Source organism: Musca autumnalis, unplaced genomic scaffold (genome assembly GCF_047663935.1).
Source record: "Musca autumnalis isolate F117 unplaced genomic scaffold, ASM4766393v1 scaffold_3, whole genome shotgun sequence".
In the NCBI taxonomy this organism is placed as follows: domain Eukaryota; kingdom Metazoa; phylum Arthropoda; class Insecta; order Diptera; family Muscidae; genus Musca; species Musca autumnalis.
In genome coordinates this window covers 126,664,749-126,689,609 of record NW_027411866.1, presented here as the reverse complement: position 1 = coordinate 126,689,609, position 24,861 = coordinate 126,664,749, and the positions used below count along the sequence as shown (strand labels likewise).

Sequence of the window (24,861 nt, the reverse complement as noted above, 5' to 3'; positions counted from 1 at the left end):
AAGTATGTTGATGCACGTGGTCAGATAACATAGTTACAGCCTTGTATGTATTTACAGGGATCCGAGAGTTTTAATCGTGTGTAGGGTAATCATAATAGAGGTCACAGTTATATTTTAATATTGCATATATATATATATATATATATATATATATATATATATATATATATATATATATATATATATATATGTATATGGGAGCTATATACAAATCTGAACCGATTTTTGCCATAAGCAATTGCGTTCTTCCTAAGGCAAACAATTATCTTCCCCAATTTTCAGCTGAATCGGACAATAAATGCCTGTACGTTACGGTCGGAAGGACGGACATACATAAAAGGAACTATGGGTTTTTATCGTTTACTTTTGCATGTTACATACTAATATCCATAATACCCCTAACCACAATGTGAAGTAGGTGTGCCCATAAATTTTTTCTTAATAAATATTTAAAAAATCAATAACAAAAAATTTTTTTCTGCAGCATATATATTTTTTTTGTTTGTGCTTTATTTGTATTAAACAACAATTACCAAAATTGATCGATTTAAGCAGATATTTCAAGAATTACCAAAAAGTCGTATTTTTGCTCTCAAGAAAATTAGTTTTTTTTTCTAATTCTAGTTGAGATAAGTATCTACTTCTTTAAGAAACCATTGAATCCTCCGAAGCGATAAGCGCCGAAACCTCCAAGAGTTCCGAGGAAAGTAGCAGATGGAGTAACAACAGCTGGAGCAGCATAAGAGGTTACAGCAGCGGGAGCAGCATATGTGGTAGAAACAGCAGCGGGAGCAGCATAATGAGTGGAGACAGCAGCAGGGGCAGAGTAGGTGGTAGAGACAGCAGCTGGAGCAGCATAATGAGTTGAGACAGCAGCTGGAGCAGCATAGCTAGTTACAGCAGCAGGGGCGGCATAAGTGGCTACAGCAGCGGGGGCAGCGACATGGGTTGAGACAGCAGCAGGAGCAGCATATGTGGTAGAAACAGAAGCAGGAGCAGAGTAGGTGGTGGAGACAGCAGCTGGAGCAGCATAATGAGTAGAGACAGCAGCTGGAGCAGTATAGCTAGTTACAGCAGCAGGGGCAGCATAAGTGGCTACAGCTGCAGGAGCAGAATAGGTAGCAAAAGCAGCAGGAGCAGCATAGGAATATGGAAGCACTCCAGCTGATGCGGAAGCAACAAAGAGGGTTAAAGCAATAATCATTGTTTTCTAGAGAAGAAAATATAACATTAGCTAATCGTTTATCTTATGAAGCACCTAACCATTTTATTCAAATTACCATTTTGATTATAGAGATTTGTTCTGTTCTGCTGAGATACTTGAAACTGATACCATTTATCAAACTAATCAGAGCTTTTATACAAAATGTTCGCGAGTAAAATTCCACATTTCACCGACCAAAGAAATTTGAATATCAATTTACCTGGCCCTAATTAGAGTTTTAGTATTTGTAAATAAAAACAACATGTTTTTTTAAGTGTGAGGTATGCAGTTAAAATTGATTTGCTTGTGGGAAAAATGAAAACTCGTTTTTTTATTTTAATTTTTAACAACAAAACTGAGATTTAATTAAATTACTTTCGGAATTCTAAGTAACACGTCTTGAGCCTTTAGGCGAACGAGGGTATGTATATACACTTTGATACGACAAAATAAGACTCTTTGAAATAATGGTTTTAGACCATAAGTATGTTTGGAGGAAAACAGTTTCGGACAATTCGGAGTCGATTAACCCTTCCGGTGATTCTATGTCATATGGCGTAGCCTGTCTAAGAAGACCTCCAGATCTTGTGCAGACTTCCATGTCTTCTATAAGAAGACCTCCTGATCCACTATACGAAGACTTCCAGGTCTTCTATAAGAAGACCTCCAGGTCTTCTGTAAGAATACCTCCAGGTCATCTACAAGAAGACCTCCAGGTCATCTACAAGAAGACCTCCAGGTTTTCTATAAGAATACCTCCAGGTCTTCTAGAAGAAGACCTCCAGGTCTATAAGAAGTCCTTCAAATCAACTGTAAGAATACTTTCAGGTCTTCTATAAGAAGTCCTCCAGTTTGTCTATAAGAAGTCTTCGGAGCATATAAGAAGACTCTAGGTCTTCTATAATGTTCAATTTTCTAAAAGAAGACCTCCGGCTCTTCTGTGGGAAGACCCCCAAATCTTCTTAAAGAAGACCTCTAGATCTTCTATAAAAATCTTTCATGTCCTGGTCTTCAATAAAATCCCAACGATCCCCAGCTCTTTTATGAAATGGCCACCTACCCTTCTATGAGAGGACCATCTGCTCTTCTATGAGAAGACATCCTGCTCTTCTATGAGACGACCTCCTGCTCTTCTCTAAGAATACCTCCTGCTTTTCTATAAGAAAACCTCTTCCTCTTTTATACGGCCTCCTGCTCTTCTATAAGATGAAATCAAATTAAAACTTATATATTTCAATTTTGTTTTTTTTTCCTTTAAATACATTCTATGCCATATGACATAGGGTCCAAAAACCACTTTTTCAAACAAAATGTTAAAAAGTAAGCTTTGATTATTCATATAGTGGACTTAAGTATATATAAAATTGAAAAAAAAACATATTTTTTAAATCAAAAACAAAAAAGAAGCACCAATAGGGTTAAGCAGTCTTTTTCCGCCTGTCTGTTAAAACTTTTCGCGAATATTGTGCACTCGAGGCAGTAACCGATTTGGTCCATACGTTGCACATCGCACTATTTGTACGCGACATAGACATAGGCCCACTACTTAGGGCACTTCCCACACAAAATTTCGGAATTTCGACCAATATGTCAGGAACCATTCTCTTGTCTACGAAAAATATAATGTCGTTCTAAATATTGGACCCGAGTTTAAGCCCACGATATGTGGATTGAAACCACACGACAAGCTGCATTTATTTAGCTGCTCAGCTAACCCCACTCATCTGTCTCCTGATAAATTATCTTGTCTACAAAAAATATAATATCGCTCTAAACATTGGGCCCGAGTTTAAGCCCACGATATGTGGAGTGAAACCCCACGACAAGCTGCATTTATTTACCTGCTCAGATAACCCCACTCATCTGTCTCCTGATAAATGCTACAGCAACATGTGTAGCACCCATATAACGGTACCTCCCCATTTTTCGATATTTTGAGGATTTTACATTACATTTGTTGACCGAACTATCCCTAATTTGACATTTGAGGTTCCCAGTAATCACAAAGCTTTTCCACGAAAAATTGTCAACATAGGTCCACACGTTGATATACATAGGCCCCATCCGCCTAAAATTGTAGAAAAGAAAATTAATTATTCCATTTTAGTTCAGAATATTTTATGGTGGAGGGCAGCGAATACAAGTTTTAAATAAAAACCAAAAATCTATTCGAGAGCAAGTCTTGAACTGAACTTTTCCGAAGTTGTGTGTTGAATGTACTCGAAAGGGTGGAACGATAGAGTCCATATTGAAAACACATACATGCATGACTGGAAGAAATTTCACGATGTGAAAGGTATGTACCAATGCAGAAAGTCCCTTCAAGAGTTATCGTGCGCACAAATTTTCCAAACATTTTCGAACATTTGTGGGACAGGTACCTGAAGGAGTGGACCGATATGACCCATATTCGAACTTAAACCATGGTTGGCAAAATATTACGAAGGGCATGTTTTGGACCAAATCGGTTCATCCGTTAGGGAGTTATCGTGCGCTCCAGGCAGACAGACAGACGGTCCTATGTTACTAAATGGACTCAAAATTGTATGAAATGGATGCATTCAAACATATTTGTATAAACCTTTCTAATCCCCTGGTTTTGTAAAAATATTATTCGTTTCAACATTCAAGATTTGAACGTAACTATTATATCTACTGTTATAATTATTATTATGTTACTAGCCGACCCGGTCCGCGTTGCTGGCCCTTGAAGCAATTTTATTTTACCTTAAGTCAGCGATTGTATTTTTATTGCATCGCTAATTAGTCGAGATCTGCAAGGGATTAAAAATAAAAAAATTTCAGATTTGTTTGTGTCGACATGTAATTTTAACATAACGTGAAAAAGCTGATGACTTGAGGCATGCATTTATTTTATCTGCTGGAATAGTATAACTGGAAGTGTTTGTCTAAAATTTAAGGGTGAATTGCTTCTTAAATTATTATGTGCCATTGTAAATTCGTTCCAGGTGATAACTTATATTTAATATTGCATATGTGCCCTTCATTCACATGAATGTACAATGGCTTAAGGGCCAACTGTGCCGTCCTTCCACCTTCTTATAATGTACATCTTATATACCTGATGAAGCTATAGCTATCGATATGTTGCCTTCTAATTTAAATACTTGCTTTCCAATAAGACCAAAACTTAGCTATGCATAACATCTGGTATTTCTATTGATTTGTAACATATTTAAGAAAGTAGGAGTGTTCGGGTCTTATGGTTTGTCCATTTTACATATATAGCGCATTTAAAAAAGTAGGATGCAGGGTATAACCATCACCTCCGAAATTTAACAAAATTTATAGCATTTTTCCACTAAGGACCATCCCTGTACATCATCTGAAAATTACATGGAAATCGGTTTAGAAGTTTTGAAGATATAACACACTTAAAAAAGTGGGCGTGGCCGGGTCTTATAGCCACAAATAAGTCCCTCGGGCGTGGTCGGGTCTTAAGGTCCCAAAATGAGTACCTAGGTTCGGAGAATCGAAGGGTGGATGTTCGGAGCAGGGTGGTTCGTTGAAGAGTGGTTCGATATGTAGAAGTTCGGAGCGGGGTGGATGGGAGGGTGTGGTTCGGAGGGTGGAAGTTCAATGCGGGTTGGTTACGAGGGTGGAAATTCGCAGCCAGGTGGAAGGTCGAAGCAGGGTGGATCGGAAGGTGGAAGTTCGGCGCGGGATGGTTCGGAACGGGGTGGTTCAGAGGGTGGTTGTTCGGAAGAATTTCAATTTCAGAAAAATAGGTTCAGTAGTTTTTGTAAAAATGATAATAATAATAATAATAATAATAATAATAATAATAATAATAATAATAATAATAATAATAATAATAATAATAATAATAATAATAATAATAATAATAATAATAATAATAATAATAATAATAAAAATAATAATAATAATAATAATAATAATAATAATAATAATTATAATAATAATAAAAATAATAAAAATAATAATAATAATAATTTTTTGTTTTTTTTTGCGGGTTGAGATCGGAAAATGCGTTACGCATTTGACGAAGTCGTCACAGTCGCCTTATGCCGGACTCGATCTTCATACCGGCTAAAAACCCACCTCCTTTCACCCCGGGGATATGAAACCACCTCGGAACCGCTTTCGCATTACTTCGAGGTGGATCCCCTGATCGGTGTTTGTTTCAACCAAATCTGCTACGATTATTGCCTGCGTCCAGGCCCCGCTTTAATTTTATGCACTCGCGTCAAGGTCTTTCTTCTTTTCGCGGAGTACGTTTTCAGCAAATGCTCTTATCAGCTCCCAGTTTCTTTCGTTTTGTATCATCTTTTCAGTGACATTTGTACAAGTAAGTGAACCAATCTCAGCTTCAAGAGTATTCCGTCTATTTTCCCAGCGGGCACAGTGGAAAAAAGTATGTTCAGCATTATCAAGAACTTCTTCTTCTTCATAGATGCAATACGGCGAACTGCATTTCCCCATGTGGTACAAGTATTTTCGGAAATAGCCGTGTCCGGAGAGCATCTGTGTAAGGTAATAGTTTACCTCTCCTTGCTTCCTGTTGTGCCATTTTTGGACTTCTGGAATAAGTTTATGCGTCCATCTGCCTTTTGTGTCGTTTGACCACCGGCATTGCCAAGTCTCCATTGTTTCCCGTCTTATCGGTGACATCGGATCGGAGTAGACTGCACTCTGCGATCTGGTCATGAAAGCCTTCCTTCGTTCCATTGCCTGTAAGTCTATAGGAATCATACCTGCTATTACTAGAATTGCTTCTGAGGAAACTGTACGATACGCCGACGTCACTCGGAGCGCGGCTGTTCTTTGGACGGACAGTAGTTTTTTTGCTCGAGTCTGCTTTTGTAACGTTGCTGCCCAGATTTCTGAGCCATAGAGAAGTATACTGTTGATCACCTCCATTAATATTTTCCTCCTGCTAGGCAAGGGGCCGCCAATATTTGCCATCAATCTACTGAGTTGCGCAGTTATTTTGGTCGCCTTTGCTGTTGAATTATCTATCTGTTTAGAGAATGTGAGTTTTGTGTCTATGTTCATTCCTAAATACTTTAACCATGGCTTAGACTGTATGGTTATATCTCCTAAATCGATTTCGATATTAGTATTGATATGTCGCTTTGTAAGTAATAGGACTTCGGTTTTTTGCATTGCCAGTTGCAAACCGTGAGATTCTAGCCAGCTTTTTGTACGGATCATTGTTTGCCGGAGCTTCCGTTGCGCCTCTTCAGTGTTTCTCGCTTTTATCACGGCCGCAATGTCGTCGGCGTATCCCACGAGGAAGGTGTCATCTGGCATCTCTATCTTTAGAATTTCGTCATACGTCGCATTCCACAGATCAGGTCCCAGTATTGATCCTTGTGCGGCACCAGAGGTAATTTGCACATTTTTCGTGCCTTGATTGGTTTCATAAATTAATATGCGGTTCCTGAGATAGTCTCGTATAATATTCATGAGGTACTTCGGAACTTTGAAGATTTTGCTAAGCGTTTCTACCACGTCCACCCATCGCAAGCTGTTAAAAGCATTCTTGACATCTAACGTTGCTAGCAAGATAATCGGTCTTGAATAGTGATTTCCTTGTTCTGCGCTTTCTACAGTACTTATGACTTCATCCAGGGCACCAATAGTAGACTTTCCGGGACGAAAGCCATACTGCCTTCTGGAGAGCCCACCTGCCGCGTTTATTGCGTCTCCGATTCTTGGTTTTATTAGCCTTTCAAACATTTTACCGGCAGTATCCAACATGCATAATGGCCTATATGATGATGCCGATGATCGTCCTTTCCCTTGCTTATTAGGACCAGTTTTTGTACCTTCCATATATCAGGGAAGATGCCCTCAGTTAAGCACTTATTGTACATAGTAAGTAACACTTCCGGGCGCGATAGCGCTATCTCTTTTATGACCTCCGCTGGTATTCCATCGGGACCGGGTGCTTTCTTGTTTTTGAGACTGCGAGCGGCAGTTTGTAGTTCTTCAGTGGAAAAAAGTGGTATGTTTGCAATGTTTTCCGATTCTATTTGATCGCATGTGATCTCGTGTTGTGGAAATAAAGTGCATACTATATTTTGCATCACATCTTCATCCATCTTGTCAACCGAGCTTCTCCCTCCAAGCTTTTTCATGGCGATTTTATAGCCAAGGCCCCATGGGTTTCTGTTAACATCCATCCTGAGTTCTTCCCACTTGTCCTTTTTGCTTTTGCTAATGCATTCTTGTAGTCGTTTTTTTTGCCTCTTTATACACATTGTGTTCTGCTTCAGCTTCACCTCTTCTTTTAGCCCTAGTGTATATTCTCCTCGTCTTGACACATTCTCGCCTGGACTCGGCAATCGAAGAGTTCCACCAGTATACTTCTTTACGCTTTGGTAGTGCGTTTGTTTTGGGCATTGCTTTATTACAGATGGCTGTAATCATCGGCATTATATGGTCCACTGTATGTTTCGCATCCAGTGTGGTTGGGATTTCGTCTAGTGCCCTGTTGTTTAGCTCCCTGAGAAGGATGGATCGGTTGAGTTTGTTGACATTCCATCTACGGGAGGTTGTGCAGGTGGTCGTGTTCTGTCTGTTCGTGGCTGTCTCCAGGCAATAAGCTATGTATTGGGGGTCGCTAGCTGTGTAGGTATCTAGGACTTTCCACTCTCTAATTTTATTTATTAAGTTCTCAGAGGCAAAAGTAACGTCTGGGATGGTTCCTTCACATCCTGGGCGTTCGAAAGTTGGTCTGTTCCCCGTGTTTATAGTTATCATCCCTAGTCGTGCAATCATGTCTACCACGCGCTTCCCTCTTGAATCCGTTCTTGGCATTCCCCACTCGGATGCTCGGGAATTGAAATCACCTGCCACGATCATATCTATTTATTTATTTATTTATTACGTCTATGGAACAATTATTTCCTTACAGACAATATGACACTTACATCTAAAAGTATATTAAATCTAAAGTGTTAGTAAATTTACTTAGGGGATCGCAAAAATCTAAGTCACGAGAAGATATATTATTAAATTCATTCATGGCCCGTGAAATAGGAGCATTACAAGCATAATTAGTTCTGTGAATAGCGTTGTGGAAAAAATTGCAATGACGGAGAAGCCTAGGGGGGACATTAAAATTTATTAATTCAAGTAACCATTCGCAATCAATAATTCCATTTATAACCTTATACAAAAACACTTGCGAAGAATAAGTTCTCATATTTGCAAGAGTTTTTAAATGTATAAGGCGGCATTTATGTTCATATGTAGGATGTGGATCAGCAAATTGGATGTGTCGAAGACTAAATTTAATGAATTTCCTTTGAATCTTTTCCAGCCTCGAGCAATGTACCTTATAATAAGGGTTCCATATTAACGACGCATAATCTAGTTTTGACCTAACAAAGGAAGTATACAATACTTTAAGTGAATAAGGGTCAGTAAAATGCTTACAATTTCTTTTAATGAAAGCAAGTAGCCTATAGGCTCTTGGGACGATATAATTAATATGAGAAAGAAAAGTAAATTGAGTGTCAAACACAACACCCAAATCCTTTACCTCATCCAAACAGTTTAAACTAAGGCCATTCAAAGTATACGAATATAAAATAGGGTTTCTACATTTATAGTAAGACACCTTGGAATATTTAGCAGCATTAATATCTAAAAAGTTGTTATAACACCAATTGCAAATGCTATCAATGTCGGATTGCAACTTATGAACATCATCGGTGGAATTTATTCGCATAAATAATTTAAAATCATCTGCATACAGAAGAATGGAAGACCATTTAATAGTAGAACATATGTCATTTATGAACAAAACAAATAACAATGGTCCTAATATACTACCTTGTGGTATACCAGAAGAGGCAGAATAACTGTAAGAAGCAGCGCCATCGATAGAAACAAAGTAAGTTCTGTACATTAAATAAGTTTCAATCCATTTAAGAAAAGTAGAATGGAAACCCATGCGATGCAATTTCTTTAACAGTAGTCGAAAACAAACTTTATCAAATGCTTTAGAGAGATCGGTGTATATAACATCGACCTGACAACCAAGCTCAAAACTAGAAATGCAGAACTGCGAAAAAACAGCTAAATTTGTGACAGTGGACCGCCCACGAACGAAACCATGCTGAAAGGGAGAAATGCAATTCCTAACAGAAAAATACATTTTATCAAAAACAATGTGTTCAAAAATCTTACTAACGTTACACAATTTAGAAATAGGCCTATAGTTGGAAACATTATCTTTAGCACCAGCTTTAAAAACCGGCGTAACAGAAGCAATTTTCCACCTGTCAAGAAAAATACCTTGCTTCAAAGACATGTTAAATAGTACCATCAAAGGCAGAGCTAAAGATGAAGAACATTTTATAATGAAAAGACCACATAATCCATCAGCATCCATTTTCACAGATGGCATAAGCATAGAAATACCTTTTTGGACATCCAATAACGAAAGACGCAAATGGCCAAAATCAGTCAATGTATCACCCACATTATAGTCTACATCTAGATTGTTGCATGATGAAAAATTGGAACTAAAGAAATCAGCAAACAAATTTGCAATTCCAGAAGGTGTATCAGCGAGTGCCTCATTAAAGTGCATTAGCGAGGGATAATCAGTGCAAGATTTTTTAGAATTAATATATTGCCAGAAAAATTTAGGATTATTTTTAATACTAGACTCAACATTAGATATATATTGTTTATATAAGAATTTATTCAAAAAATTGAATTCTCTACTGCAATTATCATACCTCTGTTTACTATATAAGCAACCACTGATTTTGAACGCTTTATACAATTTATTTCTCCGATTCTTCAGCTTTTTTAAACCCGGAGTATACCAAGGTAATTTATAAGGCGGCGGCCTCTTTCGAGGTACATTGCGAAAGATTATGTCATTAGATATGGAAATAAACTTATCATAAGATTCAACAAGACTTAAACCATCGAACATATTCAACCAATCAATATCCATAAATAAACCATTTATGCAATCGAAGTCGCACTCATTAAATTTGAAACCTTCAAATTTAACGGTCTGTTTAGAGAAAACATAAAAATCCACATTGACCTCCAAAGGAACGTGATACATGTCCGAAGTAACGAATGGGTTAAAAGATTCATGAATTTCACACTTTAAGTTTGGACTTATAAAAACTAAATCAAGAATTTTATGCAATCGATTACGAAATATATTAATTTGACGCATATCACTACCAAAAAATCCATCAATTACCTCCATTTCACAGGCCTTGTTTACATTAGTAGGACAAAAAATACCGGATTCAGATACATTTGACCAAATTAAACCACTAAGATTAAAATCTCCAAAAATTATCATCTCGGAATTTAAAAAACTTTCACTTAAGATAACATTATTTTCCACATGCGCCGCATAAACATCATCATGAGATCTCGGGGGAATATACGAAACAGAAATAAGTAAATTCTTGTGCAAACCATTAACTGAAACACATATTTGATCTAAGGACGAATCAACATTTGGGAGTCGACACAATGAAGATTTAAACGATTTCTTCACAGCAATCAAAACACCCCCACCTTTAGAGCATTGCAGTCTGTCATAATCTCTATCCTTGCGGTAAATGCAGTAAATATTTGCATCCAATAATTCCTCATCCATAAAATCTTCCTTAAGCCAAGTTTCCACCAAAACAATGACATCAAAATCAAACTGTAAACAGGCATTATAAATTTCTTCCAACTTTGACCGCATTCCGCCAACATTTTGATAATATATTTCCAAGTCGGAGCATTTAGAAACATTAATCAAACATTCGTCTCTGCAGTACGTGTCTTCGCAAAAAAATCAAACGGACGAACTTGAACATCCGCCGGCCATAGTGACGGTTTGAACATGTCTTTATAACAACGAGGAGGAACACCAAGTTTAAAGGAAATCCATTTAAATTTCAGTAAATAAGCATCTTTCTTAACCAGTCTGTAGCACTCCATATTCTCCCTAGTAAGACCAGTTCTCTTCTCAAGGTAACTCAAAATCTGTTCGCAGGTAACAGCAGGTTTGAAAGAAGAAACGTGAATCCATTTTTTAGAAGAAAAAACATCTAAATCGTTATTCGAATTGTCGCCAAAAATAACTCGATTGCGATTTCTTTTTGGCTTAGCTTTGGAATTTTTCACTGGGACATGACTGATCTCCGACGTCGTCGCAATAGACGCAGAATAAACATCCGAAGCAAATCCATCCATGAGTGGATTGTTATTGTGTATGCGCAGTATCAGCAGCAGAGGAATATTCAGCGTTATTCAAAACATTCTCATGAGAAACAGCACCAGTAACATTATGAGCAATACCACTATTTCGAGAGACATTATTCAGCATAGAGAGGCTCGCATTCTCACGAACACATGGAGCATTGCCAACAACTTCATTAGCAGGTGCATTATTGCTCTCAGCGCCAGCATCAGAATTATCCAACAAAAGAACGTCAGCAGAGCAAACAGTACTAGAACGGAGAGGGGTAGGTGAATGACCCACTGCATTAGACAATGTAACATCAGCATAATTTGACTTAGAAGAAGTGTTAGTTGTTGGTGGACTGACAATCTCCTTGTTATTAACAAATGAGTGGAATTGAGTTTTTAGTTCTCTAATTTCTGTAGATAGCATAGAAATAGAGGCAATTAACTCCCTTGAAACAGCCGCACAATCATCACAATTATAAACAATATTTACTGAATTTTTAAGAAGCTTATAATCATTTTCGTTTTCAATGCCAGCACAGAGTCTGTGAAATTTAGAGCAACATATTTTGCATCTAATAAACACGTTAGTGCTTAGCACTTTAAAGCACTTGGAACAAATTGACCGTCTTTTCTCCGACATTAAGAATGCGTGTTGCACAACCAACGAACAGAACTGAATATCTCTACACTGAGACCTTGCAAAATCTTCAATCGAGTCAAGTTTCTCTTGGAATGTGTCAATATTATCGCTTGGGGTGAGGTAACAGCTTATTATGGTCACATTTGCAAGTTGTACCCATGTGTACCCGTTTCCTTTTCCGCTGGATTTTATGACATACTTAGTGTTTGAGATCCATATTGCTGCAGTTTTAGAGTCGTCCTCGAACCATTTACCGCTATATGTGTTCGAATATTGTTCGCTTATAATGATTATTTCTGCGTCTGTTTCTTGTACTATCTTTGGCAGCAATGAGTGTGCTACTTTTCCTCTATGCATGTTGCCTTGAAGAAATCTCATTGAGTTTTCTTTGTTTGGGGTCTACATTTACGTGACCCAGGCATGTGATTTGTTGGTCTATTCTCCTTCTCCGAACAAATGCAGCATTTTACAGGGTTTGAGCAATCTTTCATTTTGTGACCTGTCTGCCCGCATCTTCTACAAATATCCATTTTTTTCCTATCTGGGCCTTCACAGTTCCACTGCATGTGCCCTGCACTGAAGCATTTGTAACAGCGTTTTACATCCTTTCGGTATTTAAGTCGGCAGTATCCTAGCCCGATATAAATTCGTCTTTCTAGAAGCAGAGTGTTTGCATCTTCCGAAGGTAAGGCTACGAATGCTCTTTTCTGTTCGCGACTATTTGTTGAGGTTAGTTTAACATCTATGTCTGTTTTTGCGGCTTTTGTCACCTTGTAGACAGCTTCAAGTACTTCCTCCTCTGTGGAAAGTGCATCAAGATCTTGAAGTTCAATTGAGACTTTTGACTTTCTGCTTTGCACTAAGGCTTCCTCTTTTAGTGAGCCCGCAATTGTCTCGCGGAATTCATCTTTGTTTCCTCCTTTTCCCATTACTAGGAGGATCGATCCAGTTTTCGTCTTTCGGACCGTTTGAACTTCCACTTTGGTCTTTTCGGGATCCACCTTTTCCCGTAGTCTTCGGAGTACGTCGGAGTAACTGTGTCCATCTCGGGGCTTAATAACGACTGCGTCTAGTCGTTGTTTTGGCCTCTTAGGTCGTTGTCTTCTTTTTCTGGGGACAGTTTCCCATTCGTGAGAGTTCTTCGCGTGGGCATTTGTGGGCGCTAGATCGGAGGGGGAACTAACTGCCTTCTGTTTTTGCTTTTTCTCCGGATTTGTTTCGACAGGGCTTGGCGCGCTACGCTTCGCTTTTTGCGTTTCTTGAGGCACTTTTTTTTCAACATCCCTTTGTTGGTGCTTGCTGCTCTTTCTACTTCAGCTTTTTTCCAGTTTCTTCTATAGTCTGTTATTACATCTAGTAGTTCCTCTAGCTCAGTAACACCAGCTTGAACATCCCTGCTGATGTTGCATTGCTTGCTAAAAACAGCTTTCATTTTTCGGAGCACGTTTTTACAATTCGTGAGGGCTTCCTCTTCCGATATTCTCATTTTAAGAATGAATTCTTCTTTGGAAGAGTTATAGATCGATGGTTCTTTCTCTATGTGGGTTTGTGGAGTTTCTGTAACACTTGGTGTTTGTGTTGTTTCTTCTTCTGTGCTGGCTGGTGGAACGTTCACCGGGGTTCTTTTAGTTTTTGAACTCATGCGGAAAGCGTTATCTCCATCTTCAGTGGTTTTGGGGGTATCATTATTAAACATCAGGTGAGTGGGTCCCAACTCAGAGCCGTTATCCTTACTCGTTATGCAGTTGTCCTTCTTTGACCCCGAGGGTGCCTTTGCTAGCAGTGAGGTCCTCGCGAGGGTTGACACAAGGCCTTATGAGCACTTGTGTTCAGAGCCAGGTCGGACACGAATCAGGATTAAATCAACTGAACCTGCAAGGCCAATTTAATGGCGACGAAAATAGGGAGCGTTCTCTGAGTCCTAGCCAAGGTTTTATTGGGACGGAAGACAGACACGACATTAGCCTGAAAGCCATTTCGATGAGATGTCACTCTCATTTACTGAGGTAACAGAATGCCGCGTCTGCCAGCTCGAAGCAATCTTGTCGTAAAGTATCCAAATCGTATACCATGTTCGTAGCGATGTCGTCAGCGTGCCGTTGTTTGATTGGGGGGGACAGCTAACCTACGTAATGTAGGCCATTCAGCTATCCGCAACCTACTGACCCACCGTAGTAGCTCTGAGCATGAAGCCCTAGGATAATAATAATAATAATAATATTAATATATATAATAATAATAATAATAATAATAATAATAATAATAATAATAATAATAATAATAATATTAATAATAACAATAATAATAATAATAATAATAATATTAATAATAATAATAATAATAATAATAATAATAATAATAATAATAATAATAATAATAATAATAATAATAATAATAATAATAATAATAATAATAATAATAATAATAATAATACGAAAATCGGGAGGTACCGTTCCTTGGGGGCTATATGAAGTTTTACTTGGCAATTTTTGAATTCTTCCTTGGTCGATTCCAGCTTACTAACGTTTGTTTACATCGCATTTTCGATACCGGAAGATCACGTTGACTGTTGTTTTGAGATGCAAAATTATTTCAACTGCAATAAATGGGAAAAATAAGCGATTCTTGCCGTCAAAGTGGCGTTGGAGAACCCTCCAGACTTTTTTGACGTTGAAATTTGCGCTCAATTTATGAATCTTTTTAAAAAACTGGATTTAGTTTTTTGATTGATACTCTTTTCATGCAATCTGAAATGATCCTTGCCTCTGACATCAACAGATTCACCTCCTCTCCCACGTTAAAAATTTGTTTCTTAAAAACTGCTTTAAAGTGTTGAACAAATCTGCATTTTGAAAATAATTCGCGGACAACATCTAAACTAAATTACTCCTTGGACATGGGCGATCTAAAAAAACAACGATTTGTAAAAGGTTTTCCTCAACTTTATACCTCTAAATCCCCAACAATTGCCCTGAACCTATCGTTATTTCGCACCAAAAATAAAGGAAAAAATTTTAAAATTTTACAATTTTTTATTTTGTCGCAAAATCAAATAATTGATATATTGATATCATGGGGAGTGTCCAACTCCATAATACAAAATTATAAAATCCTATAAAAGTCATCGGAATTATGAAAAAATAGAAATTTACATGTGAACCTATATTTATTTCGGGCACTGTAGAAACTTCTATACCAAATTATAAAGCTCTAGCGTACAAATTGCGAGCTGTATCTTAATTTCAACAGATGGACAAACGGACATGGTTATATCGACTTAGAATTTTACCCTGGTCAAGAATATATATGGGGATTTCTGAGTGAAATCGGACACTTTTTCAAGATGAGGTTTTTGATTTCCTTTATTTTTTGCTATGGTGATGCTGCTCATTAGCAAAACACTTTAGTATATTTTCAGATTTTTTTTTGACTAACGGTTCCAGAGATATCGCGCCTTGAAAAAGTCAAATTCTGTAAAAACTACATGCAATGAAATACTCATAGCTTCTTTAATATTGGTCCAATTTGAAAAAATCTTTTTTTGTATGTTTTGTTGTTTTATCAGCTATTTAATAAAAAATAGCAAAAAAAATTGCACAGTGGGCTTGGATGATATTTTCGCGATTTAATATTTAAAATCAATTTTTAAAGATGTTCGACCCCTTCGATTTTCTTTAATTATTTTTGTATTAAACTACGTCCAATTACAACAATTTTAAATCCTATGTGGTAATGGGATTCGGACGATTACTATTTTTTCTGAATTTTTTAACATTTTTCAATACAATTTTTCCTTTATACCCGTGTGAAACATTTGTTATTTTACCAAAACAATACAAAATTACATTTTTTACATTGGTTTTGTTGTTTTATTTAGGAATTTATCTTAAACAACTTAAAAAGTGCTTAATTTTTCTATTTTGAAAATGAATTAGCAATAAGTGTACCAACCGGACAACAAGCTTAATAAATTGTTAATAAAATAACCACGGTTTGGGAATTACATGAATGGGCATCCGAGCAAATAATATACCAATTATTAAAGTAAGATTTTTCCCAAGAAGATGATTATTTAAATACGAAAGTGGAAGTGACTGCGGAGCACTAACAATTTTAGTGCTCCGACTGCGGAGTACTAAAAATTTTAGTGTTCCGACTGCCGGATCACTAAAAATCATAGTGCACCACGTGTTGGAACACTAAAAAATAATAAAGGTATTATGTTTTCTTAGAAAAATTAAATATTTGGTTAAATTTGATTAAATAAAAATTAAGATAAACTGTTACATCCATGTATGTTTAAATTAGTTAAACACATTGCGAAATATGGTCAAAATTATGAAAAAACAATATTTAGTTTTTGCGGAATGAAGCAGAAAGATCGTCGTGCCGGAGCACTAAAAATCGTTTGGTACCACGTTTTGAAACTATAAGGTAATGAACCATACATTAATTTATTATGATTTCTGAGGAAATTAAATATTATATATATTTTTTTAATAAATAAAAATTAAAAGAAAATGTGAAAAACATCTGATTTGGTTTTTGGACAATGGAGCACTAAAAATCGTAGTGTTCCGACTGTCGGAACACTAAAAATCGTAGCGTACCACGAGCTGAAACGCTAAAAAGTAACGTTAAGGTAATCGTATGTTTATTATGATTTATGAGGGAAATTAAATATTTTATGTTTTTAGGATAAATAAATACATATTAATAAATAAAAATTACAAGTAAATGTGTAAAATATCTGAGTTGATTTTTGGACAATGGAGCACTAAATCGTAGTATTCGACTGTGGAGCACTAAAAATCGTAGTGTTCCGACTGCCGGATCACTAAAAATCGTAGTGTACCACGTGCAATACGAGAATAAGGTAATGTACCACACATGAGTTTATTATGATTCGTGAGGAAAATTTAATATTTTATGTTTTTTTTAATAAATACAAATCTATCTATATATATAAAAATGGTGTAAAAAATGTATAGTAATTCATAAAATGAGAACGGCTAGGCCGATTTCTGTAAAAATTTTTTTTCAGTTATTCGTATTTTCAAGGAGAAGGTCTTTATGGAAGAAAATTTTGGAAAATCTCTCTGGAAAAGTCGGAAAATTGGAAAAATCGAAAATTGAGTTTTGTATGAAACTTTATTCCTTAATAGCGAGACGAAGTTCGCCGGGTCCGCTAGTTAAGAAATAAAAATTAGTAGGAAATGTGAAAAACATCTGACTGGTTTTTGGACAATGGAGCAGTAAAAATTTTACTGTTCGACGTTTCGGTAATCATCTGTTTATTATGATTTATGAGGAAAATTAAATATTTGATGGCTTTTGGGTCAAGTAAAAATTAATAAATACAAATTAAGATGAGCATGTTATATCCATGTACCTAAAATTAGTTACAAAATTTGAGAACGTTAGTAGAAAATATGACAAGATGTATGCGGTACAAATTTTTATAAAACACTATATATTACATTTTTATACCCTCAGCATTTATGCTAACGAGGGTATATACACTTTCATACGGGCAAAATGTGCCTCATCGAAATAATGGTTCGATTCGGTTCAAATTTTGGCTTTCGTAATATTTTGCCCAAACTTAGTTTAAGTTCGAAGATGGGCTATACAGGTCCACTCCTTCCAGTACCTCCCCCACAAAAGTTAGAAAATGTTCGGAAAATTTGTGCGCACGATAACTCTTGAAGTGAGTAACCGATTTGGTCCATACTTTGCCCATCGTGATATGTGTACTAGACTTAGATAAGGTTCCAATGTGGACTCAATCGGTCCACTCCTTCGGGTACCTTCCACACAAAATTTCGGAAAAGTTCAGTTTAGGGCCATCTCTCGAATCGCTTTGATTTTTGTTTTAGCAACTTGTATTCACTGCCCTCCATATCACGGTACAAGATTCATCAGGGGCAAGTTTACACTTCCTGAGAAAATAACCTGAAAGTTGCAAAAAACCCCTATGACACGGTGTGAGGTGGTTGGAGCGCAAGATAACTCTCGAACGGATCTACAGATTCGATTCAAAATGTGGCCTTAGTAATATTTTGTCCAAACATAGTTTAAGTTCGAAGATAAGACACATCGGTCCACTCCTTCAGGTACCTCCCCCACAAAAGTTCAAAAATATTCGGAAAAATTGTTCGCACGTTAACTTTTGAAGGGATTGGCCGAATTGGTCCATACTTTACACATCCTAATATATCTACCAGATATAGATCAAGTTCAAATATGGACTATATTTGTCCACTCCATCCGGTACCTCCCACACAAAATTTCGTATAAGTTCACTTTAAGACCTGATATGGACTAACTTTGATTTTTGTTGAAGCAACTTGCATTCGCTGCCTCAATTACGATGGTAAAAGTTTTTTCAGAGGCAAGTCCATACTTCTTGAACAAACAGCCCGAAGGGTGTAAAAATCCCTATGGCGCCATATGCAGTGGCTGGAGATCCATTATTTTTAGTATCTCCTCCGCAAAACTTTTGATCTTTAATCCTAATAAACATTTTTTGTCGGTTTAAACGCCCACAATTTTTAAAACCCCCTAAATATATACGTTTTTTGAGACAAATTTGTTTCAATATACACAGGCGACTGATACTTTCTTACTTGTTTGTTTATAATCTAAAATATTACACGTTACTGTGGTTGCACGTTTAGACGCTCAGTATATACATACGTATCAGAATAACAATACTTAGTTTCATAAAGATGTACATATTCGTATAAAAATTGTCTTCTTGATCTTCATGAATTTCTTAATTTTTTAATGTGAACAAAAAACAACACAATGTTTGCGGAAATTGTACCTGTAACTTTTTGTATCAAAAACAAAATTCCTCAGTGAATTCAGTTGAAGAAAGTATGTGGATTTTCCTAAGTAGACTTGTACGTTTGAAGACACTTATTATTTTGGGGAAATTGTATCTGGTGATATTTGTACAACCAACAATATCACTCAATGAGAATGTGCTGATTTTCCGCAAGCAACTTTATGATTTCGGGATAAATACTACCACACACTTATTATTTTGGGGAAATTGTACCTGTTGCCATTTGTACAAGAAACAATATTCATCAATTAATGATGATGATTTTTTTTCTAATTTTCTACTAAAGCTCTCAACGTTTGTAACTAATTTAAAACACGTGTCATTTTATTTATTAATTTTTACTCGTCCCACAATCCATAAAATATTTAATTTTCCTCAGAAATTATAATTAACAGCGTTTCGAGAGATCCGGCATCCGGAACACTACAATTTTTAGTGATCCCGCAGTTGGAACACTACGATTTTAGTGATCCAGCAGTCGGAACACTACGATTTTTAGTGATCCGGCAGTTGGAACACTACGATTTTTAGTGATCCGGTAGTTGGAACACTACGATTTTTAGTGATCCGGCAGTCGGAACACTACGATTTTTAGTACTCCACAGCCGAACACTACGATTTTTATTGTTCCATTGTTTCGATTTTTAGAGATCCGGCAGTCGGAACACTACGATTTTTAGTGATCCGGCAGTCGGAACAGTACGATTTTTAGTGCTCCGCAGCAGAACACTACGATTTTTATTGTTCCATTGTTTCGATTTTTAGAGATCCGGCAGTCGGAGCACTACGATTTTTAGTGATCCGTCAGTCTGAACACTTCGATTTTTAGTGCTCCGCAACCGAACACTACGATTTTTATTGATCCATTGTCCAAAAATCAAATCAGGCGTTTTTCACGTGTTCTATTAATTTTTTTTAATTTGTATTTATTAAAAAAAATATAAAATGTTTAGTTTTCCTCACAAATCATAATAAACTCATGTATCCACAGTCAGAACACTACAATTTGTAGTGCGCCATTGTATAACAACCGAATCAATGTTTTTCATATTTCCTCTTTAAGTTCCCAACGTTATTAATTAATATGTATACATACATGGATTTAAGAGGTGTATCTTAGTTTTTATGTCTTAATTTGCACTTATCTCAAAAATTATAAATATTTAATTTTCCTCGCAAATCATAATAAACTCGTGTGTGGTACATTATCATTACGTTATTTTTTAGTGTTCCGACATGTGGTACACAATGATTTTTTAGTGTTCCGACTGCGAAGCACTACGATTTTTAGTGCTCCGACTGCGGAGCACTACGATTTTTAGTGTTCCGACTGCGGTACCCAACGTTTTTAGTGTACCAAAAGGTGGAACACTACGTTTATCGTTGTGCTCCGGAACAGTATCACTAAAATATTTTTTAGTGTTTGTGTTCCGGAACACTAACGCTAAAAATATTTTAGTGATACTGTTCTCGGAGCGGTACACTATGTTAGTGTACTGTTTATTTTCGAACTCTGCAAAAAACAAAAAATTTAAAATTTTTCCAAAGTGGTTTGTGCATGAACTTTTTCCATATTTGAATGAAATAAACATTATTATAGTTATTAGTAGGCTTATATTTATTCATTCGTGCAACAAAAAATATTTTTTGATTTTTTTTTTTCTTTTCATACATTTAAAAAAATATATATTTTTAAAATCGATTTGTGCATGAACTTTTTTTATATTTCAATGGAATAAACGATAGCGTAGTGATTATTAGGTAAAAGTAAATTCATACCTGCTACAGGAAATCATTTTTGAGACAAAATGTCAAAATGTCATAACCCTAATGTCCAGATCTGTTTCTGTCCAAACAATAGATTTATGTATGCATCAGTTTTTTTGAGTTATTGGATTTTTATTGAAGTCAGTTTTTTGAAAACAGTGGATTAACTCCTCTAACTTATCGTTACTAATTCCCATGTAGTTTGAACTTGAAAAAACAAAACAGCTTCATTCAGATATTGAGTCTGTTTAAAAAATACTTCGCCAATGGAAATTTTCTCAATCTAAATAATCAAAAAATATTTTTTGCTTGTGCTGTATTTATATTTAAAAATTAACTACAAAAAGCAGATATTTCAATAATTACCAAAAATCGTGCTTTTGCTCTCCAAAAATTATTTTTTTGTCTAATTCTAGGAGAAAATCATTATTAAAAATATGTATCTACTTCTTTAAGAAACCATTGAATCCGCCGAAGCGATAAGCTCCGAAACCTCCAAGAGTTCCGAGGAAAGTAGCAGATGGAGTAACGACAGCTGGAGCAGCATAAGAGGTTACAGCAGCGGGAGCAGCATATGTGGTAGACACAGCAGCGGGAGCAGCATAGTGAGTTGAGACAGCAGCAGGAGCAGAGTAGGTGGTGGAGACAGCAGCTGGAGCAGCATAATGGGTGGAGACCGCAGCAGGGGCAGCATAGCTAGTTACAGCAGTAGGGGCGGCATAAGTGGCTACAGCAGCGGGGGCAGCGACATGGGTTGAGACAGCAGCTGGAGCAGCATAATGAGTTGAGACAGCAGCAGGAGCAGAGTAGGTGGTGGAGACAGCAGCTGGAGCAGCATAATGAGTGGAGACAGCAGCAGGGGCAGAGTAGGTGGTAGAGACAGCAGCTGGAGCAGCATAATGAGTTGAGACAGCAGCTGGAGCAGCATAGCTAGTTACAGCCGCAGGGGCGGCATAAGTGGATAGAGCTGCAGGAGCAGCATAGGTAGCAAAAGAAGCAGGAGCAGCATAGGAATATGGAAGAACTCCAGCTGATGCGGACGCAACGAAAAGGGCCAAAGCAATGATCATTGATTTCTAGAGAAGAAAGTATAACATTAATTAATCGTTTTTCTTATTAAGTACCTAACTTTTTTTTGAAATTACCATTATGCTTTTTAAGATTTGTTCTGTTCTGTTGAGATACTTGATACTGATACCATTTATCACATTAATCAGAACTTTTATACAAATTGTTCGCGAGTACACTCCAGCCTTTCACCGTCCAAAGAAATTTGAATATCAATTTACCTGGCCCTATAAATCCTTCCCGATATGTGCATAATTGATACAATCTGCTTAAGTTTCTTACCTCTAGAAGTAATTTAAAAAATTAAACTTGATTTTTATGTTAAAGTTTATACTGGAAGCATTTCGCAACTACTATTAAAATGATATATAAATCACATATAAAGTTTTATTACACTAATTTTAAATGTGACCAGTTATAGTAGATTTAAATGCATATATGTATGTATATGCAAAAAACACGTTTTCTAAACGACGTCATATTGTCTGCATAACCGGTGAAGGTATTATTTTACTATCGTTTGGATTGTCGATTCCTGGCAAAAACATTCATTAAAGTTTTTAAATATTTACTACTACGATTGAAGTTTAATATCACTATGCGACTTGAAAATGATTAACCCTATTCTGACAGCACAGCATGATAGAAGCCAAAGAAAGAGAAGACACGTGTTTCGACGTTTTTCCCTATTTCCTCAAGTTTCGCGGTTATGGGACCCGAAAAATTTGAGGCTTTGATGTAAAAAGGGATCATTTTGTTAGGATCATATCTTCTGAACCGCTAAGTATTTTATTTTGAACTCCGGGGCGAATTTGTAGCTGTGCTCACAAATAACAAAAAATGTGAATACATAGAATCCATCGAACTTCATCTTCAAGGTCAAAACTGGCAATGTCTGATTTCTTTTAAATTTTTTTCTCTGGTTTTGGTCTACAGATATCATACCAATTGAAGTTAAAGCAAACAACCAACTACAAAATTGTGCCGTCGATCTCAGTAAACAACTTTCTAGAACATGCGTACTCTGTAGAAATGGTTCTTAAAGGTCAAAATAGCAAAACATATGGGATTTTTATCCTGTTTTCTCTGGTTCTGGTCCATAGCTACGATAATGTAGCTAAGATATCAGCAAAATGCCTCAGAAAATATACGATTTTTTTACTTTTTTCACCTATTATGTAAGTATTATGTAATCAACTACAAAAATTTACCCAGATCCGATCTTTTCATTGGAATTTGAACCAATGCAAAGGAAGTCGTGAAAGATCCGATCTTTTCATCAGCATTTGTACCCATTCCATCGATCCAATAGAGATGATGTTTGTGTTTTTATTTACACACCTGTTTATATTCATTTTGGTATGTTCCAGTACTGCAAAAATCTACTAATTTCTACTATTTTTTTCCGATGACATAAAGGAAAAATGGTTATCGTAGTAATTAGTAGATTCTTGCAGGTTCTGGAACAGACCAAAGTTGTTAGAACTGTCGTCGTGATGTTGTCTTACATTTCCTGCATATCAGACAACTAAAACTTCTAAACAATTGGTATTGTATGAAGATCGAAATGTCTGCAATAAAAATGAAGTCCCAATAATCGAGCTAAAAATAGAATCGGACTGCACACAATGCTATTTTAAAAGTTTCCTTGTCTGTTCTAAATCTGACATAGAACGAAATCAATCAAATCTCGCTTCTTGGAATTTGAAAAAAGTCCGAAACGAAAAGGAACAAGGTTCTGAAAATTAAGAAGAAACCACTTTAAGAAAGAAACAATTAAAAATAAATTAATTAAGCATAAATGGTATTTTCCAGAAAAAGTCTCTCCTCCCCGTTCGTTACATTTTGTTCTTAGAGATCCTTAAAGCAAACCGGCTTGTAGATCCCTACATATTTGTGTCACTAAACAAAAGAGTATAAATTTCCAAAATGTTGTTATAAAATAACAAAATTATAAAATAAAAGTAATTTACGAAATAAAAATATTTAAAGGAGTGCATTTGGAGTCCATGTCGAAATCTGAACTGGTGATGGGAAGATAACAGAAAAAACCTTTTGTAAGATGAAAGAATATCAGTTGCGGAGAACGGAGGAAGTAATCTCTTGCGTTGCAGCGGTGGTGATTGCATTGCAATTTTGGATGTAAACTTTTTACTGATCAATTAATTGTAGTTATTTCGTGAATTCGTTTGAATTAATAAAGAGTTTTGTTTGTCCATATTTCAATAGAGCATTTCCATTTTCCAAACAAGGCATGAAAATGCCATGCCAAGGGATTGGTGAAAATGACATGTCAAAGCATTGGTTAAAATGACATGTCAAAGAATGGGTGAAAATGACGTGTCAATGCATTGCTTAAAATGACATGCCAAAGCATTGGGGAAAATGACATGTCAATGCATTGGTTAAAATGACATGCTTAGGATCCAAAAAGGAACGTCATCTTTAGGGGTCCACGCTCATATAAAATTCATCGATGAAGATGCTAAAAAGATGACATGCCAGATCACTTGCACCCATGATTGAATGGCATCTTTGGCATCGAACATTTTACTGGGTTTGCTACACTATTGTAGTAGATTGTTTTCTTGAATTTTCACCGGTTTAGTATCTATGGACCAGAACCAGAGAAAAAAGGGTACGTGTCGCATTTGTTTTGCAATTTTGATCTTTAAGAACCGTTTCTACAGTCTTCGTATGTTCCAGAAAGTTGTTTACTGAGATCTAAGGTACATTTTTGTAGTTGGTTGTTTGCTTAACTTTGATCGGTTTGATAACTGTAGACCAAATCAGGAGAAAAAAATTTAAAGAAATCAGACATTGGCTATATTGACCTGGAAGATGAAGTTTGATAGACGTTAAAATTAAATGAGTTAAAATTAAAATACTTAGCCTGACAAAATTATCCCCTTTGACTTCGAAGCCACAATTCTTCCGGGGTGCATAGCCAGTGTTGCCGTTCGAAAAAATATTTTTGGACCAAAATATTCGTGAAAACGGTCCAAAATTTAAAATCGGATACTCAGGAAAACATTTCAGTGCAAATTCAGATTTTTTGGCTGACGGTTACGGAGGTGTCGCACTTTGAAAAAAAGAAATGCTCATAACTCC

The 24,861-nt window shown here is 36.3% G+C and overlaps 1 protein-coding gene across 1 annotated transcript; it reads right to left on the bottom strand.

Moving 5' to 3' along the window:
- Window positions 1-637: 637 nt before the first annotated feature.
- LOC141398300 (uncharacterized) lies at window positions 638-21,752 on the bottom strand. The gene is made up of 3 exons (XM_073975580.1): window positions 21,130-21,752; window positions 12,737-13,172; window positions 638-1,210 (listed from the first exon to the last, which is right to left on the bottom strand). Exons 1-3 carry the CDS (start codon window positions 21,750-21,752, stop codon window positions 638-640), a joined length of 1,632 nt encoding a protein of 543 aa, XP_073831681.1.
- Window positions 21,753-24,861: the final 3,109 nt, after the last annotated feature.

What these genes read in the sequence shown, in the direction of transcription:
- LOC141398300 (XM_073975580.1), bottom strand. Translation starts at nt 21,752, where the DNA reads ATGATCATTGCTTTGGCCCTTTTCGTTGCGTCCGCATCAGCTGGAGTT. An exon ending in TTCAATGGTTTCTTAAAGAA is followed by an intron (nt 13,173 to 21,129) that starts GTAGATACATAT and finishes AACTGTCCCCAG; the next exon opens with AAAAAGAAGACAACGACCTA. An exon ending in TAGCCTTACCTTCGGAAGAT is followed by an intron (nt 1,211 to 12,736) that starts GCAAACACTCTG and finishes TTTCTTCTCTAG; the next exon opens with AAAACAATGATTATTGCTTT.